This window comes from Drechmeria coniospora, chromosome 03 (genome assembly GCF_001625195.1).
Source record: "Drechmeria coniospora strain ARSEF 6962 chromosome 03, whole genome shotgun sequence".
Taxonomy (NCBI): Eukaryota; Fungi; Ascomycota; class Sordariomycetes; order Hypocreales; family Ophiocordycipitaceae; genus Drechmeria; species Drechmeria coniospora.
In genome coordinates, this window is record NC_054391.1 from 971,976 (window position 1) to 989,079 (window position 17,104).

The window sequence follows — 17,104 nt, forward strand, 5'->3', positions numbered from 1 at the left end:
GATGTGCGGTACAAAAGTGACGTCTATATGCTTCATCAGAATCCTGTCCCAATATCGACTCCGCATCGTCGTTGCTTGCGTCTATGATAATATTGGATGTGGAATGGTGGTGTCTCGGCAACGTCCCAGTCGGATCTCTTTGCCGCATCGCCAAAGATCCGTAGTGCGCCGAGGACGAGGAAATATTTGCCCGCAGGCGCATACTCTCCCGAGGCGAGCTTACCGTTCCAATCGTGCGAATTAGGACCGAGCCAATTGTTTTCCTTTGGGAAGCCAAAAGGTTGGCCGACTGTCTTGTATCCCCAGTGGTCCTCCCTCGTCAGGTTCGTGGGCAGGCTCGACATGGGTACAAGGTGGGCCGTCAAGAGAGAGGACCCAAGAGTTAGATTGGCCGTGATGGCAGGCAGAATCACCCCTGAGGTGCCATTTTTCTTGCCGTCTTGTCGCGGCATGGTCAAGGTTTCGTTCGCCGGAAGGGCAGCGTGGCTGGTGTCGTTGGAGCGTGCGATCCAAGCACCGTTGGGCTTCAACTGCGTCGTGCCACGGAGTGAGCCGGTTAGGCCTTGGTAAGGTATCGATAGATTGGTACCATCATCACCATCAATACGAATCCAGCCTGACCAAAGGGGAAGACGCTTTGGATCCAGGCCGTCGGGAGGGGTAAGCGGCACTTCAAAGGAAGTCGAACTGTTCGGACGCAACGTAATGGAATCGGAGCCAAAGGCAATGGTTGCCGGCGCGCGCACTGCTTCGTTGGGGAACTTGCCGGCAAAAATACATGCCTGGTCCATGGTGTACATGGTAATGGCCGGCACGTTCGAGAGCTTGTAGGTAACCTCGCGGGGCCCCATGTTGCTGATGGTAACGTTGGGGGTTTGAAGGAAGTGATCGGTATCGTTGAAGGACAAGGCGTAGGGCTTAACCAAGGTCGTCGCAAAGGCCGCGTCGTAGGCTTGGACAAGACCACCACCTTGCTGCGCCACCGGAGCATAATAGTCGTAGTCCTTGTCGCCATCATGAAAGGGTTGGGGCTTGGCCGTAGAAGACAGCAGGCTATTGATCAGTTCCGGATCAAAGGTATTATTGCGGACCTGGCCGACGAGGGCAATGATACCTGCCACGACGGGGCAGGACATTGACGTTCCGGACTTTATGGCATAGCCACCCAAGGGCAAAGGGTAGGTAGAGAGGATTCTGGTACCGGGGCCTCCGACTTGAGGCTTCATGTCCATGTCTAAAGTCGGACCCCATGAAGAAAAGACGCTAACTCGGCGGCCAGTGGCGTTATTGACGTCGTGCCGCAAGTAGGTATCGGATAGGGTCGGGCTCGCCATGTGCAGCGTCACCTTGTCGCCGCGGTCGACAGCCTCGGACCAGGCAATGGCCGTCTCCTTGGTCACCATGCCGGCGGCGAGGATGCCATTGGTGGTATCCAGGCTTAAAGTGGCGGCGCCGGGCCTGTCGCCGAATGCCAACACGTACCTAGCCCCCTTGGCCGCCGCTTCCTCAAGCTGCTTGTCGAAGTCACAATGGTTGTCAAGGTGGAGGAGGAGCACGCTGTCGGCTAGGTTGGGGGCATCTTGAGGCAGCTTGCCGCAAGTAGCATTGATGGCGTCAGGGTAGATGTACAGCGGGAGAGTCACGGCATCCCATGCCCTCGGATTCCCGGGAGAATAGCCGAAGGCGGTGATGCCCTCGCCAGCATCGACGGTATAATTTGCCTTGACGAGGATCGACGTCGTCTCGGTGGTGTCGAACGAGGCAACCGAGGTCGAACCCTTGGCCGCCGACGGCGACAGAGCGGCGAAAAGGCCATAGGAGCCGCCGTTGCCGGCCGAGACGACGCAAGGGACGCCTCTCTCGACGATGCGCTGGACGGAAACGGACCAGGGATCGGCAGACCAGCCGCTCAAGCCACCGATGGAGAGGCTGATGATGTTGGCGCCATCCTTTCGGGCTCGATGAAGAGCGTCGACGAGAATGTCGGTCTCGAGAGGACCGTGGCAGCCGTGGATGCGGTAGGCGCCCAGAGTAGCGTCCGGGGCGATGCCGCTGAAGCCAAACTCGTTCGGCAGGGCGGCGATGATGCCGGCCGCATGAGTGCCATGGCCGTTGCAAGTATCTCTCGGGTCCTCGTCAGGGACAGGCGTGTTGGTACCGTCGTAGCCGTCGCCGACGTGGTCATGACCGAAAGCCACATGACAACCGGGGCCGAAGCAGCCGCCGAGGGCCGGGTGCGTATAGTCGACCTAGCGAGCGTGAGCAAGGCCGGTAGCGGTTCTCGAGGGGTACCACACGTACGCCCGAATCGAGGACGGCGATCTTTACACCCTTGCCGGTGAAGCCGAGGGCCCGAAGCTTGTCCACCTGGGTCATGACGTGCGGCGGGAAGGCGGTGAAGGTCTGGTTGGCAAGGGAACGTTTGTGCTTGGCCGCCCCGTGGGACATGTCGGGGTCCACGGCGGTCCATTCGACGCTCGAGTCAGGCCTCTGGTGCAGGTGGACGGGATAGTAGGTGCGGACGATGGAGTGCCGCTCGGCGAGTGAGGCGGCCACGGCCTCGCAGTCCTCGGCGGGGTGCAGGCGGATGGAGAAGCCGTTGAGATCTTCGTAGCCGTAGCGGATCCGCAAGGTTCCGAGCTCGGCGGCCGCCTCCTCGAGCGCCGTGGCATCCTGAGGGAGAGAGGTTAGACGCGAGCCTTGATCTTCAGACGCCAGGTTGGCCACCTACGGAGCCGTGCTCGACCTCGAAGATGTAGGCGCAGGGCACGATGGGATCGGCCGGAGACTTGTCGGCGAGGACGGTCAAGGCGGCGGCGGCGAGCGACGCGAGCAGTGCCGGGCTAACCATGGCGGCGAAGTCTCTGGCCTGCGAGCTCGAGGGGATGAGCCCGAGGTGGAAGGAGGAGAGGAGAAGCAAGGAGAGAAGGAAGGAAGGAAGGAAGGGGAGGAGGAACAAGGAGAGGAAGGAAGGGGAGGAGGAACAAGGAGAGGAGGAAGGAGAGGAGGAAAGGGGAGAGAAGGAAGGAGAGGGGGGGGAGAAGGAAGGAGAGGAGGAACAAGGGAAGGAGGAAGGAGAGAGGGAGGCAGGAGACGAGCAAGGCAAGAGACGCAAGGCAAGAGACGCAAGGCAAGAGACGCAAGGCAAGAGAGCGGCCGGTGGCGATGGGGGACTTGGGTTTTTTATACGTCAATACATTTCCACGAGCACCACTACGGAGTAGCATGCCGTACAGGTAGGCAGGGACAGGGAGGGACATGAAGTTCGCCAAAGGCACAACTTCCCCTTCACCCGCTCGCACGCCGGCAGCACAAGCACTGGCAGGCTGCGGAAACGCCGCGGCCTACGGAGGACATGAAGATCCACAGGCTCACGCACACTCGTCTCGAGTCATGGTGTCGTGCTGCCTGCAGCCGGCGAGATGGGCGCGAGCACGACGACGGGAGGAACGAGGGCGCCCACTGTGCGGGTGCAGGCGGTGCGAGGACCTTGCCGATACCCTCGGAGCGGCCAGCAGGGCCAAGTTCATCAAGGTGCCAGTACAAGAAAGGACGAGGCACAGACTATAATGGAAGTAGGGTTGAGATGCTAGTAGGTGCAAGCAAGCACGTAAGGATTACAGATGCTAGTAGGTGCAAGCAAGCACGTAAGTATTACTTGCAGTGCTCGAACGGTACAATGGGCAGGAGAGCATAGGACGTCGAATCTCGAACGGCTACCCACTGTAGACGCTTGCTGGACGAGTGCGAGTGCGCTAGGAGAGAATGGGAGGGAGGCGGGACGAACGTTAGGCCGTGATTGGCTGGCTGGCAATACCCGTAAGGGTCTGTCAGGCTAGACTGTCCCGTAGGAAACAAAGTTCCTATATCAGCACTTGAACTAAGTACTGCAGTAGTGTCCGGAGTGCTGCGCAGCACACCTGCAAGACAAGAAAATACTTGTCGCCAAGGAAAGCTGAGCCGACGGCTGTATTTTTTTGCTCGACCTGACGCTGGCATTTGTGCGTGGATATATTGCGTCGGAATTAGGCCCGGCTCTTTGCCGGATGAACTGCGTCCGACACGGTTCCTAGCACTGCCAGTCCTCGCCGGTGCTGGCATGACTTGCAGTACGGGTCGGTAGTTGGGAATCAGCAAGAGCCCCATGTGTTTGTTTACATGGCTGGCATTATTCCGTACCAATACTGTACTTGCACACCAACCATGCATTATTACGTGTACAAGTAATTACTTACGTAATGCAAGTAGAAGCCAATGCACCTTGTGCTCCCGTACACGGCTCCAGTAACAAGCCGTTTCGGGCACAGTTCACGAACCGTGGGGGAAGACATGGGCGCGGGCGTCGGTCGCGGGCGGTGACAACGGCGGTGACAATGGCGGTGACAATGGCATCGATCGAGCCGGCGCCGATCCTTGCTCGACTCCGCTCGAGTGCCGATGCTCGTCCGTCGACGGTGCATGCGAGCGAGAATGCCAGGGAGACGGCAGCGGTGTTGGGCAAGGCCACCGCCCTGGCGAAGGCGGATGCGACAAGTACTTGCAGCACGGCGTAGTATACATGCACAAGGGGTTGTACAGTGGGGTGGCAAAAATGTCGATGCAATTTGTAGGAGCGGCGCTACCGAAACTGAATCGTCACTTTTGTCAAGCGACGTACGTTGAAAGCTACATGTACTCTGTACTCGGCGCGGAGCGTTCCGTGCATGTGCACACTTGTTGGTGTAAGTACGGTACGGTAGATGGCAGCCGTACCGCAGCATATATTAACTTGTACGGTAATCACTTGCATATTAATAGTTGTGCATGTACGGAGTACTTAAGTACGCGTACGTACATGGATGCTTGGACGTATTACTTGGCAGTACACATGGGCAGCACGTGTTATTCCGTCGCTGCGATTCCTACGGGTTGACCGACGACGTACAGTACACTTTATTTGACCCTTGACCTTCCGGGCGATGGAACGACGGACGGATTGGACTGGTGACTTGGCTGACCATGCATTACAGCGCACTGCCACCGACCATTTGACCCATGATTTTACGGGTGATGGATGACGGATTGGACGGATCATTTGACTGACTGGCGATGGAACTCGCCCTGCGACGGATCCTTGTTGTGCGGGTGTACGGAGTGCGTGCATTATTATTTATTATTAGCCGTGATACATGTTTGGTCAAGTTCATGGTTGCAGCATCCGCCTTGACCAAATTAGGTCACGACACCGCGGGACTGGCGTGGCCGACGTGCAGGGGGATGGCCCAACAGGGCACGCCGCGAGGCTCCATTGGGATGGATGGATAATTAATACCCTGTTGGGTTAGTTGGCGGGTGTGTCGCCGTGTGGTGCAGGCAGCCATCACTGCCTGCGCTAGGTTTACAGTACTTGCACCACACCTCGGCACGAAGAATTGACCCTAGAATTTAATAGCAAAATAGTATTGCACCCAAGTACTTGCGCCGCACACGCTCTTTGCATGCACAACTACAACTGCAAGTACGCATGTGCGGTGCACTTACTCCGCAAGTACAGCCCACCTACAGTGAGCACCTACTGCGCACCGTACAGTACTTGCAGCATATGCCGTGTAGCACTCCGTTTTGGAATCCATCCAGTTCGTTGTTGGGCTGCCAGATGAGCAAAGCCAAGCAATTCCTCCGATCGGTTCTGCTCCGTGATACGAGTCCTGCGCGTAATCAATTGCATGTACGTACTTTGTACCGTGTACCTAGTACTCCGTACGTATCGAGTATTCAAGTAGGTGTGCTTGTACTTGCCGCGATAGAAGCAAGTCCTTGCAAGTGCCTGTAGGTGTACTTGCTGTAAAGTCGTTGTGCTGCAACACGTTGTACATGCACTGTAGTTGTACGGTACCGTACAGTAATTACTCCCTACGCTGCATGTTCTTCAGGCCTTGGCATGTACGGAGCACAGCACAGCGGCAGCGCAACCACATGCAGGTCGTTGTACATGTACACCTTCTGTGCTTGTCCTCGTACAGTGGGGTGGCAAAAATGTCGATTCAATTTGTACGAGTAGCGCTACCAAAACTGAATCGTCACTTTTGTCAAGTGATTGTACAAGTGGGTGTGCGCCCTGGCCTTGCCCATCGCCGCTCGAATCCTCCAACGGAGCACTCATGTCCGATGTTGCTGCAAGTACGGAGCACGGGGTATGGAGTGCGGCGCCCCCACCGTGCGTGTGCTTGCAGTGCTTGCACCCTGGCGTATCGTCGCATGCACAAATGGGCATGCGTCCACTTCCTCGTAGATGTTCGTACGGCGAAGAGTGGCAATGAATGCGTGCAGTGGGACGCCGTGCACACGCTGTACTTTTGCGTCCCAGCGTACTTGTGCGTCCAAGTGTACCTAGTAGGTCCTTGCTTGTGCGTCCGAGGGTACTGTGCTTGCATCAACACGAACCCAAGTGCTGCACGCAAGTACTCGAGGACCGGCTGAAGTCGTCGGCGAAAAAGTACATGCAAGTCATCATACTTGCGGTATGTGCCCCGTACTATGTCAAGGTGGTTGTTATGAAGCCGAGCACGACGGAGCAGGTCTGTGTACTTGTGTTTGTGCTGCGCAGCTGCGAGTGCAGTGCACCGTACAGTGCATTTACTTGCCCATGGCTTCCCCAAGGAGTAATGATACAGTACGAGTCGGTGCGGCGGGTGTGCATGTGCTGTAGTTGCGCTTGACCCATGTCGACGGGGGCACCGCACCGAGGCACAGAGTACCAGGGCCGCTGCTCCGTGAACGCTACGTACCTATGTAAGTAGTGGCTCAACACCTCACCCCCCCCTGCACTCCGCCGAGGGCACGCCCATCGGATTCGCTTACGTACGAGCGTACGGCTCCCCACCACGGTACCACCCGCATGTTATTGCCCCCACGGGCAACTCGTGCGCACCGCTACCGAAACTCTGGTACCGGCTCAGCTCGGCAAGGCACGCGAGGAAGAAATGACGGTCGGCCTCGTCTGGCGAGTCAGATCTCCATCATCTACCCATGTCCCGTGGCTGGCCCTTGTACGCTGTACTGGTACAACTACTGTAATTGCTCTGTGCTTATTTACTTAATTGCTCTGTGCTGCTGTACTGGTACAACTACTGTAATTACTCTGTGCCGACTCTACTTGTACGCTGTACTGTAATTACTCTGTGCTTATTTACTTGTACGCTGTACTGGTACAACTGCTGTAATTACTCTGTGCTGACTCTACCTGTACGCTGTACTGGCAACTACTGCAATTACTCTGTGCTTATTTACTTGCACGCTGTACTCCGTACTGGCACAACTACTGTAATTACTCTGTGCTTATTTACTTGCACGCTGTACTGGCAACTACTGTAATTACTCTGTGCTTATTTACTTGTACGCTGTACTGGCACAACTGCTGTAATTACTCTGTGCTGACTCTACTTGTACGCTGTACTGGCAACTACTGCAATTACTCTGTGCTTGTTTACTTGCACGCTGTACTCCGTACTGGCACAACCACTGTAATTACTCTGTGCTTATTTACTTGTACGCTGTACCGGCACAACTACTGCACGCTGTAATGATGCAACCAAGTACTGTAATTACTCCGTACAGAGTATTACTCCGCACCGACACGCCCGCCCCCGCACTAGCAAGGATAAGTAGTACTTGCTGCACTCGCATGTAATCACAACTACAACCACTCCCTACAGTGCACGAGGTCCCTCACGGCGACTGCCTGCCAGGTCGTGCCTCCGCGAGCGCTCACCATTGCGTCGAGGAAACATGGACGGAGCACGGATCAAGTACGGAAAAGGCCTGCAGCCATGTGCAGCCTGTATAATAATATCCATCCGCCGCGACGGAGCGGCACCTCCATCCTTGCTCGTATTTTCCCCCGTCCTTGCATCGTACCGTAGCACCGGTAGGCGTGCTGGCGGCGACGCCCATGAAAAAAAACCCAGGCATATAATTACATGCTCGGTGCTGCTCCGTCGAATCCCGTCGGCCAGTCCCTCCAGGTCCTCGAGCGACGATTCATCCGAACCTTTCTCCCGCGTCCTCTCTCTTCTGTCTCTCTCCATCTCTCTTCTCTCTCTCTCTCTATCTCTCTTCTCTCTCTCTCCATCTCTCTTCTCTCTCTCTCCATCTCTCTTCTCTCTCTCTCCATTTCTCTTCTCTCTCTCTCCATCTCTCTTCTCTCTCTCTCCATCTCTCTTCTCTTTCTCTCTATCTCTCTTCTCTTTCTCTCCATCTCTCTTCTCTCTCTCTCCATCTCTCCCCCCCCCCCTCTCTCCCTCTCTCCCTCCCTCCATCGACAACCATCCTGCCCGAAAGCCGAGAATCTCGTCCATGATGAAGCTGGCCAAGGCCATGGCGCTCGCCAGCCTCGCCTCCGTCACCGTCGCCGTCGCCGACCCGCGGCATCTCGCCATCGTCACGGACGCGCTGGTCGATGTCGTCTCCAAGGCGACGGCGCTCCAGACGCACCTCGACGGCAACTTCTCGATGGACGCCGTCGTCGCGAGCTCCGACGCGCTCGTCCAGTCGCTCGGGAGCAGCCGCAACAAGGTGGGCACGACCGACGACATCAACGACGTCGCCGAGGCCACGGCCCTCTATCTGCAGTTCGTCCCACGCTTCGTCGAGCTGTCCGACTCTCTTCGGAAGGCTCTGATGGACCGGAAGCCCGACGTCGTCAAGGCCGAGGCCTGCGGCCGCGTCAAGTGGAACGTCCGCCTCGTCGCCCGCGGCGTGCACGATCTCCAGTACACCTTGGGCATCAGGTTTCCCGACCACCTTCTCGAATCGGCCAACGTGGCCAAGGTGCCTCCGTACAAGCCGATGGCCGAGCTGGAGAAGTACATCGGCCAATCGACCGACGACGTCCCCGACGAAGACGACGACGACGACGACGCCCGCTTCACCTACGGCGGCCATTATTTCTTTGCCAACGACGAGAGAAACATCTTTACGCCCCAGTACGAAAAGTTCGTCACGGCCGTCGAGGACCTGACGTCCAACTTTTCGTGGTGGAGCTGCAAGGTTGCCCGATGGATCATGGCGGTGAAACGACTGTTTGGATGCGCCACCTGATGTCCCCTTGACCACGACCAGCGCACTCGAAAGACGACGGCAAGGCGGAGGGGCCGACATGCCGAGCGTGACGTGGACATTTTCGCCCTTGACCGCCGGCGGCAACGGAAAGCTTGCCTCGTCGTCGTGGAAGAAATGCCACGCAACGACCCGTCGCCGCGCGACGACGAACGGCAAGCCCGAAAGCACCGACTGGAGCCTTTGCCTTTTTTCCGCCGATTCGACGTACACTTGACCATGGCTGGCCTGTGTACGCACGGAGCCAGAGCAGGGATGATGAAAGCCCGCACAGCAACAGCATGCCGCGAATTCCTCCCACGCGGCGGCACATGTACGCACAAGTATGGTCGGGGACGTGTGATGCGATAATACTCTAGCAAGCGATGCTTCTTTTTGGGAAAAATGCCCGTGTCATTACCAACCACTCCCTGTGCTATGTACGGGCTGCCGTGACGAATGAATGTGCGCATGTTCGCGCCTGGACTCGGAGCGCGTCGTCGACGACTCCAAAGCCCAAGGCTGAGAGTGCCGAGGAGGTTCGGCGTGTACTTACGGGCCATGAGGGTATGAATGCAGGGAAGATGCATTATTATTATTATTACTCCGTAGTTGTACTTGCTGCACTTGTACTTGCTGGCTGCACTTGTACTTGCTGCACTTGTACTTGCTGTCTTGTACTTGCTGTCTTGTACTTGCTGTCTTGTAATTACTTGCTGCACTTGTACTTGCTGCACTTGTACTTGCTTAACTCAAGTACTTGTGCTTATTCGCACACTGCACTGACTTGTACGGAGTACCTGGTACGCATGGTACAGTGGGGTGGCAAAAATGTCGATTCAATCTGTAGGACTAACGCTACCAAAACTGAATCGTCACTTTTGTCAAGTGACTGTAGTGGTTATACTTGGTTGTAAGTACTGTACATGCGTTGTTGCTCTAGCCTGTGCTGTACAGTCTGTACTTGATCCTCGTACGGAGCACTCATTACTACCGTAGTCCTCAGTGCCTGTAGCCTGCAAGTCCCTGGTACTTAGGTGATGGTACCTAGTAGGTTAGTACAAGTACTGAGTACTAGGTACCAAGGTTGGTAATAATCCTGGCCCTGTTCGATGTGATATTCACAGGGGCTCGCTATTATAGGAGAGTCAGCGCTGTCGACCTGAGATTACAATTAATAATACTCAAGTACTTGTACATGCACCGACATGTAGGACTTTGTGGTGCATCTGCCATTGCTGCATGTGCCTGTACTACGGAGTAGTCCAAGTGTTGATACTCGCGGTAATTACAGTACAGTACAAGTGCGGAGTACACAGCACTCAACCCAAATGTACAAGTACAGAGTACAGAACACTCACACCAAATGTACATACAGAGTACAGAACACTCACACCAAATGTACATGCAGAGTACAGAACACTCGCACCAAATGTACAAGTACAGAGTACAGAATGCTCACACCAAATGTACAAGTACTTGCGTGGCAGATGTACTTACACCGTGCTTACTCATGACACAGTCACAAGTACTCCGTGCGTGCTCCGTACATTCAGCACATGTATCCCGTACAGTACAGCCAGTGTACACCAACACCAACAGTGCTGTAGGTCCGTCGTCGTCCCTGTACTTGCAGGTCAACATGCGCTGTAAGCAACTACGGTGCCTCGTACCAGGTACCTAGCAGGTGGTGGGGTGCGGGGAGCATGCTGTAAAATCCCCGTCTCGGTGCCGTGCGCACAGTGCAGCATGATGACTTGCCACGCATAACATCCGTCAATCCCTTTCCACCGCACCTCCACAACCTCCCTCCTCCACCACCACCAGTGCGCGGCTCAGCATCCTCACCATCACCCTCCGCTTCCCCCCTCACCCATGCGTCATCCTCCTTTCCATCGCCATGCGACGCCGAATGCCAACCGCCGCCAAGCTATCCGGGAGTCGAGCGCCTAGCTGATGCTCACGCCGTCCTCGCCGTCCTCGCCGTCCTCGCCGTCCTCGCCGTCCCCTCCGTCATGGCCCCGGCCTACCGACGCGTCTTCTTCCGCGTCGCCTACGGGTGCGCCTACTTCTTGCTCTACCTCGTCCTCGTCGGCCTGCTCCTCATCACCCCCGGCGATGCCATCGAGCGCTCGCTGCAAAACGGCCAAAACTACAACGTGCTCATCATCACGATATCCTACGTCGTCACCATCGTCGTCGTCGTCTTCGTCTACGTCGTGCGCCTCTACATCAACAAGACGGCCCTGGCCGCCATCCCCAAGGCCTGGGTGCCCATCGAGAAGGGCGACGTCAAGGATGCCGTCTACGCCATGGTCGGCGCGGGCCTCGACCGGAGCGCCGCCATCGCCCACGAGGCCCGCCCGCGCGTCGAGACGGAGGCGCGCCGGCCCGGCACGGAGTCGAGGACGGCCGTCGACAAGCTCGGCGTCGCCCTGCCGGCCCGCGACGCCGTCTGGGGCGACGTCGAGCACCACGGGTGGGCGTCGCCCAACTCGACGGACCTCCCGAACCTGCAGTACGCCGCCGTCCTGTCGGAGCTGCCCTACCTCATCGAGGCCAAGGCGCTGGCCGTGGCGCCGGCCCGCGAGCCGTCGGCGTCGGGCCCCCCCTCGGCCCTCGGCCTCGACGCCGACCGCCTCCGGCTGCTGCAGCGCCAGCCCGGCATGAGCCTGCGGGCCTACGTGGACCACCTCGCCGGCCTCGGCGTCGCCGTCGTCGGCCGGTCGACGGTCCGCTTTCTCGGCCACTACGAGCACGCCCGCTTCTCCGACCGGCCGATATCCAACGCCCGCTTTCGCGAGATTATGAACCTCTTCGCCGACGTGCTGCGCGACATGCGGCCGCCGCGAGGGCCCGACGACGACGTGTCGGCCCCGTCCGAGAGCGACATCGACAACGACGCGCCGAGGGACACCAACCCGTCCTCGCCCCGGAGCATCCTCTCCTGCGCCGGAAGCACGAGCCCGCGCCCGTCGGTCGGCCGGCAGAGGCGAATCCTGTCGGCGCCGGCCAAGGCCTTCGACGCGACGTCGGCCGGCAGCAGCTCCGTCGCCCCGTCTCGGTCCCCCGACGTCGCGCGCGAGCCCTCCTGCGCGAGCCTGCGCTCCAAGTTTTCGAGCAGCGACTCGGGCTCCGTCATCCGCCTGGCCACGCGGGAGGACCCGGAGGCGCTGCCGTACGTGCTGAACCTGAGGACGACGGCCGGCAGCAGGTGACGCCGTCGAGGAAGCCGAGCCGACGCATCCGAGACGAGCGTCGTCGTCCGACTCGGCCGAGGCGTTGCCGGCTCGGCGTGGCATGGAAACGAATCAGTTCCCGCAGCCCACGAACCGGCCGGCCCGCGCAGCTACCGTGCAGCTTGGCCGTGGATGCCGACGGCACGGCACCTCGACTGACGGGCCCGGCACGGCGCGTCCAACGATGATGCAGCATCTTGCTCGAGGACGAGCCGCATCGTTTCAACGTCGGTCCAGCGGCGCCGGATGAGGCGGAAAATGAAGGAGAGAAAGGATGGACGGCGCGGCAAGAAGACTCGCAGGTACGAGTGGCGCGGTGAACGAGTCTCTACGCATGATGAAGTTGGGAGCCTCCATCATATACTTGTATCATGGACTCGTGGAAGCTTCCATTCCACCGGATAGTCCCGCGGCGTAGTACAAAAACGGCTAGACTGTAATTCATGGTTGTCGGTACCTAGAAATACAAGTACAGAGTACGGAGTACTGATAAGTACGCAGCACAGAGTACGGAGTACAAGTAAATAAGTACAGTACGTAGCACAGAGTACGGAGTACAAGTAAGTACAGTACTTACGTAAGTAGCACAGATACGGAGAACAAGTAAATAAGTACAGTACGTAGCACAGAGTACGGAGTACAAGTAAGTACAGAGCTTATGTAAGTAGCACAGAGTACGGTGTACAAGCAAGTACGTAGCACAGAGTACGGAGTACAAGCAAGTACGTGGCACAGTGTACGGAGTACAGGCAGTGCATGTACATTGTTACGTATACTTACAAGTCCTTGTGCCTGGTTGGTGGGAGCAATGATTCAGTATTACTTGTATACACCGTGCAAGTACGGAGTACTCCGTACAAGTATACAAGTACCTAATAGGTAAAAATTAACGCTATGGCCTAGTCGTAAGTACAGGAACGTGGTGTAGAAGTACAGGTACACCGAATATTGCATGTACGGAGTACTTACAGCGTACATGAATATTAAGGACACTACGGAGAATTACCAAGTACGTACCGCACGAAGTACTACTGTACATGTACTTACGGAACAGAGTACTGTATGTACTTACTGTACTTACTGTACCTACAGTACTACTGCACAGTCACTGGACAAAAGTGACGATTCAGTTTTGGCAGCGTTACTCCTACAAATTGATCGACATTTTTGTCACCCCGCTGTACAGTGTGCACAGTCACTGGACAAAAGTGACGATTCAGTTTTGGTAGCGTTTCTCCTACAAATTGATCGACATTTTTGCCACCCCACACATTACAGCCCTTGCAAGTACCTACCCTGTACTCCATACAGAGCACCCTGCATTCTGTTGGCACCTGGACGACGTAAAAGTCCGTCGAGGCCTTTCCTCAACACCACGCAACGACCGACGACCAGCCTTGACAAGTAGAAACATACTCTCTACCCCAAACGGACCGGCCCCTCTCCTTCCGAACGACCAGCGTCCTGTGTCCTTGCGCAGTGCGCAACGCAGCCTTCCATGCCACCCCAGGCCCGCGTCCAACCCTCCCTCCCCGTCGCCGCCGACCATGCCGTGCTCTCGAACCGCATCGCCCTGCTCCTCTCGAAGCAGTCTACCCTCCGGCAGACAATGACCCCTGACCAGCCGTCCCGTGACCTCCCGCGGCAGACTGCGTCGGCCGCGGCCGTGGCCGCCAAGGACAGGGAGGAGGATGAGGACCTCGTCCGCGCCGGCGCGAACCCCAACGCCGGCGCCGGCTACGTCTCCGAAACGATGGCGACGGCGGCAGGGAAGAGGTCGTCGAGGGAAGAGTACCTGCTCCGGCGCCGGTTGCTGGGAACGAGGAGCACCGGCACCGGCGGCCCTGCCAACGGCCGCGGCGGTGCGGAGAGCGAGAGCGACGAAGAGCAAGGCCGCAGCGCGCTGGGAAAGAAGAAAAGGAAGCGACCCGGGGCCGAGGACGGCGATGCAGATGCCGCCGCCGTGGATGAGCTCGCCGCCGCCGCTCGCGAGGACGAAGCAAGGCCCGAAGAGCGCCTTTGTAACCCTGCCGAGTCGACGGAATCCCCTGGCCCGACCAACAAGAAGAAGAAGCAGAAGAAGAAGAGGAAAACGACGGCTCGGGCCACCGAGGGCGGTTGAGCCGACGTGTAGAGGGCGCCGCTCTCGTAGGCCGAAACTCCTCCTCCATTCACCAACATACGTGTACTGTACAGCGACGACTCCATGTATTATCCTCGACGTATCCAACAGCCATCGCTCCCTCCGATGCATGCCCAGTTTTCCCAAATGGCCATCCGAGCGTGCCCTCCCCGGACGACAGTATATATCCAACCTGTAAATGCTCCGCGATTTCGTCCCCTCCTCGGCCATGCTTCCTGTACCCCGATCAATGCACCTTGACGACGAACCCTCCATCCCCGGCTGCTTTTGTTCATAGCTGTTCGCGGCGCGCCGCCGTCCTCCATTCCATGTACAGTTTTCCCTTTGGGCCATGCATCCTCGACGCGGCGAGGCGGCAGAACCGGAAGCCAGATTTCGACGCGAAAGAGTGCCACAGAGGCGGCGGCGGCGCGCTCCGCACGTCGGGGCCGCGCGACGTGGCCAAGGCCATGCGGCTCCTACTGCATTCGTTTCCGCTTCCTGTCCTCGTCGCCGCGAGGGTCCTCATCCTCGTCCGATCGCTCGGCCGTGTCGCTGGGGTTCAGTATGTGCGCCATGCTGCCTCGCCGCGTCGGCGGTGCCGACGAGTCCTTGAGCCCGAGGCCCTTGGCGTCCCTGTTGATGGCCGAGTTCCACGACCAGGTGCCAAACGTGTCGGTGCCGTTGCTTCCGCCGTTGGGCAGGTGCGGCGGAAGCGGCGGCGTCGTCGGCCGCGACGGCGGGTGCGCGTGAGACGGCGCCGGGCGGGCGTAGGCCGACAACGAGTCGCGGACCCGCTGGTCGTCGTGGGCGGCGCGGCCGGGCGACGAGATCCACGGGCCGGCCGGCGCGTTGGACGAGACGGAGAGGGTGCCGGCCTGCCAGCCGTGGGCGCGGATGTCGGCGGCCGTGTGCCGTCGGCCGAGGCTCGCGGGATGGGGCTCGACGTTGGAAAGGGGATGGGGCCCGGCCGGGGGCGGCGCGGCCGCGTTTCGCAGCGGCGACGACTGCGTGGCGCTCCCGCCGCCGATGGAGCCGTAGCGGCGCGTCCCGACGGACAGGTGCGAGGGCACCGTCGGCCGGTAGAGGGGCTGGCCCCGGGCCTGGGGAACGGCGAGCGTCGCCGGCCGTCGCGCGTCGTCCTGCGGCAGCTGCCTCGGCGACACGGGCCCGTTGTCGACGGGGCCCGGGTACGGCTGCCGGCCGCCGAACGAGGCCTCGTGCGGCTCGTCAAAGGCCCGGACGGCGTCGGCCTGCCTCTGCATGTCCCCCTGCAAGGCGGCGACTGGTTCCCGCGTCAGCAACCGGGCGCGGGCGACCGAGGGGCGTGCATGCCGTCGACTTACTCTCGCGGTAGGCGGAGCTGTCCGTCGGCGTGAGCGACAGGACGGCCCTCGACAGCTCCTGGCTGAAGGTGAGCAGGCGGCCCATCATCTCCATGGCCGCCTGGTTCTTGACGTGCATGTAGTGGGCGTTCTCCTCGCTGCGCTGCAGGCGAGCGCTCATGTCGTAGACGGAGTGCTCGAGGCTCGCGAGCCGCGACTCGGAGCCGTCGACGGGCGTCGACGCGGGCTCGGCCGGCGTTCCCGGCTGCGACGAGGATTGCTTGGTGTAGTTGTTCTCCCGGTGGACGAGGGCGTGGCGGCTCGCGCGACGCTTGATCTCCCTCAGACCCATGAGGTCGCCGCGCTTGAAGTTTCCGTTGCCGTGCTTAAACTCCCACAGCGTCGTGTCCGGATTGCCCGTGTGGAAGACGTCGCGTTCTGGGACGGGCGTGAGAGGGCGACCTTGCGACGAGCTCGAGAAGGGACGGGATCGGGAAGAACGGGAAGGGGTCGGGGCTCGGGTGGGCGGCGGGGCCGATACGAACCTTTGTGGAAGCCGTACATGTTGAGCTGTCGGACGAAGGAGGAGATGTTTGTGTGCTTAAAGTACTGCCTGCCGAGGGAGCATGAGATGAGAAGAGGGACAAGGGGAGGATGCGTTCGGACGGCAACGTACGAGAGAACCTTGGAGAAATCGGCCGACGGCGACATGACGAAGCTCTCGGCGTTGGACGACCAAGATATCAGGTGCTGGATGCTGGAATCCTCGAGCATGCTGTCGCCGCGTCAGCATCGGCAAGGGGTGCCATTCCCGACCAGCCGGGCCTCGGGGCTTGCCTGTCCAGGGGCTGAACTCACTTGTAGAGCTTGTGAATGAAAGCCGTCTGCACAATCTTGGGCTGGTGGACGGCGGCGGCGGCGGCGGCGGCGGCGGGCGTCGGGCCGGGCAGACCGGCGGCGACGGGCAGGCTCTGCTCGGGCGGCGACGACTTGGCCGACGGCGGCGCCGACGACTTGGCGCCGGCGTCGACGCCGGGGGGGCCGTTCGTCTTGGAGGCCACGGAAGCCACGTCCATGGCATCCTCGGCGAGGTTCGACGACGGCATGTCGGCCGCCGCGGCGGGCGCCGTGACGTGGACGGAAAGGGGGAGGATGCGTGGGCCGACGGATTCGGCCACCGACGGCGAGCTCGATGTCGGCTTCCGGGGCCGCTCGGCTCGCTTGGCCAGGCCGAGGCCGGGGTCGATGCCGAAGGAGGGAGGCTGGATGATGGGCGGAGGGAGCGACGAGACCATGTCGACCTGCCTCATGTCGACCGAGAGAGCCTCTGGGCGGACCGAGCG

General features: G+C 59.3%; 5 protein-coding genes across 5 annotated transcripts; 3 read left to right on the forward strand and 2 right to left on the reverse strand.

The window, feature by feature from the left end:
- Positions 1-35: 35 nt before the first annotated feature.
- On the reverse strand, positions 36-2,851 carry DCS_06133 (uncharacterized protein; the record flags this gene model as incomplete). The annotated part of the gene is made up of 3 exons (XM_040803424.1): positions 36-2,249; positions 2,302-2,673; positions 2,732-2,851. 3 exons carry the CDS (start codon positions 2,849-2,851, stop codon positions 36-38), a joined length of 2,706 nt encoding a protein of 901 aa, XP_040653528.1.
- Positions 2,852-8,337: 5,486 nt separating this feature from the next.
- DCS_06134 (uncharacterized protein) lies at positions 8,338-9,078 on the forward strand (the record flags this gene model as incomplete). The annotated part of the gene is made up of 1 exon (XM_040803425.1): positions 8,338-9,078. The coding sequence occupies one exon, from the start codon at positions 8,338-8,340 to the stop codon at positions 9,076-9,078; it is 741 nt and encodes a 246-aa protein (XP_040653529.1).
- A 2,012-nt stretch (positions 9,079-11,090) lies between these two features.
- On the forward strand, positions 11,091-12,293 carry DCS_06135 (uncharacterized protein; the record flags this gene model as incomplete). The annotated part of the gene is made up of 1 exon (XM_040803426.1): positions 11,091-12,293. One exon carries the CDS (start codon positions 11,091-11,093, stop codon positions 12,291-12,293), a length of 1,203 nt encoding a protein of 400 aa, XP_040653530.1.
- A 1,519-nt stretch (positions 12,294-13,812) lies between these two features.
- Positions 13,813-14,436, forward strand: DCS_06136 (uncharacterized protein; the record flags this gene model as incomplete). Its single annotated transcript, XM_040803427.1, has 1 exon — positions 13,813-14,436. One exon carries the CDS (start codon positions 13,813-13,815, stop codon positions 14,434-14,436), a length of 624 nt encoding a protein of 207 aa, XP_040653531.1.
- Positions 14,437-14,915: 479 nt separating this feature from the next.
- Positions 14,916-17,071, reverse strand: DCS_06137 (flocculation suppression protein; the record flags this gene model as incomplete). The annotated part of the gene is made up of 5 exons (XM_040803428.1): positions 14,916-15,721; positions 15,783-16,199; positions 16,307-16,374; positions 16,438-16,536; positions 16,620-17,071. 5 exons carry the CDS (start codon positions 17,069-17,071, stop codon positions 14,916-14,918), a joined length of 1,842 nt encoding a protein of 613 aa, XP_040653532.1.
- Positions 17,072-17,104: the final 33 nt, after the last annotated feature.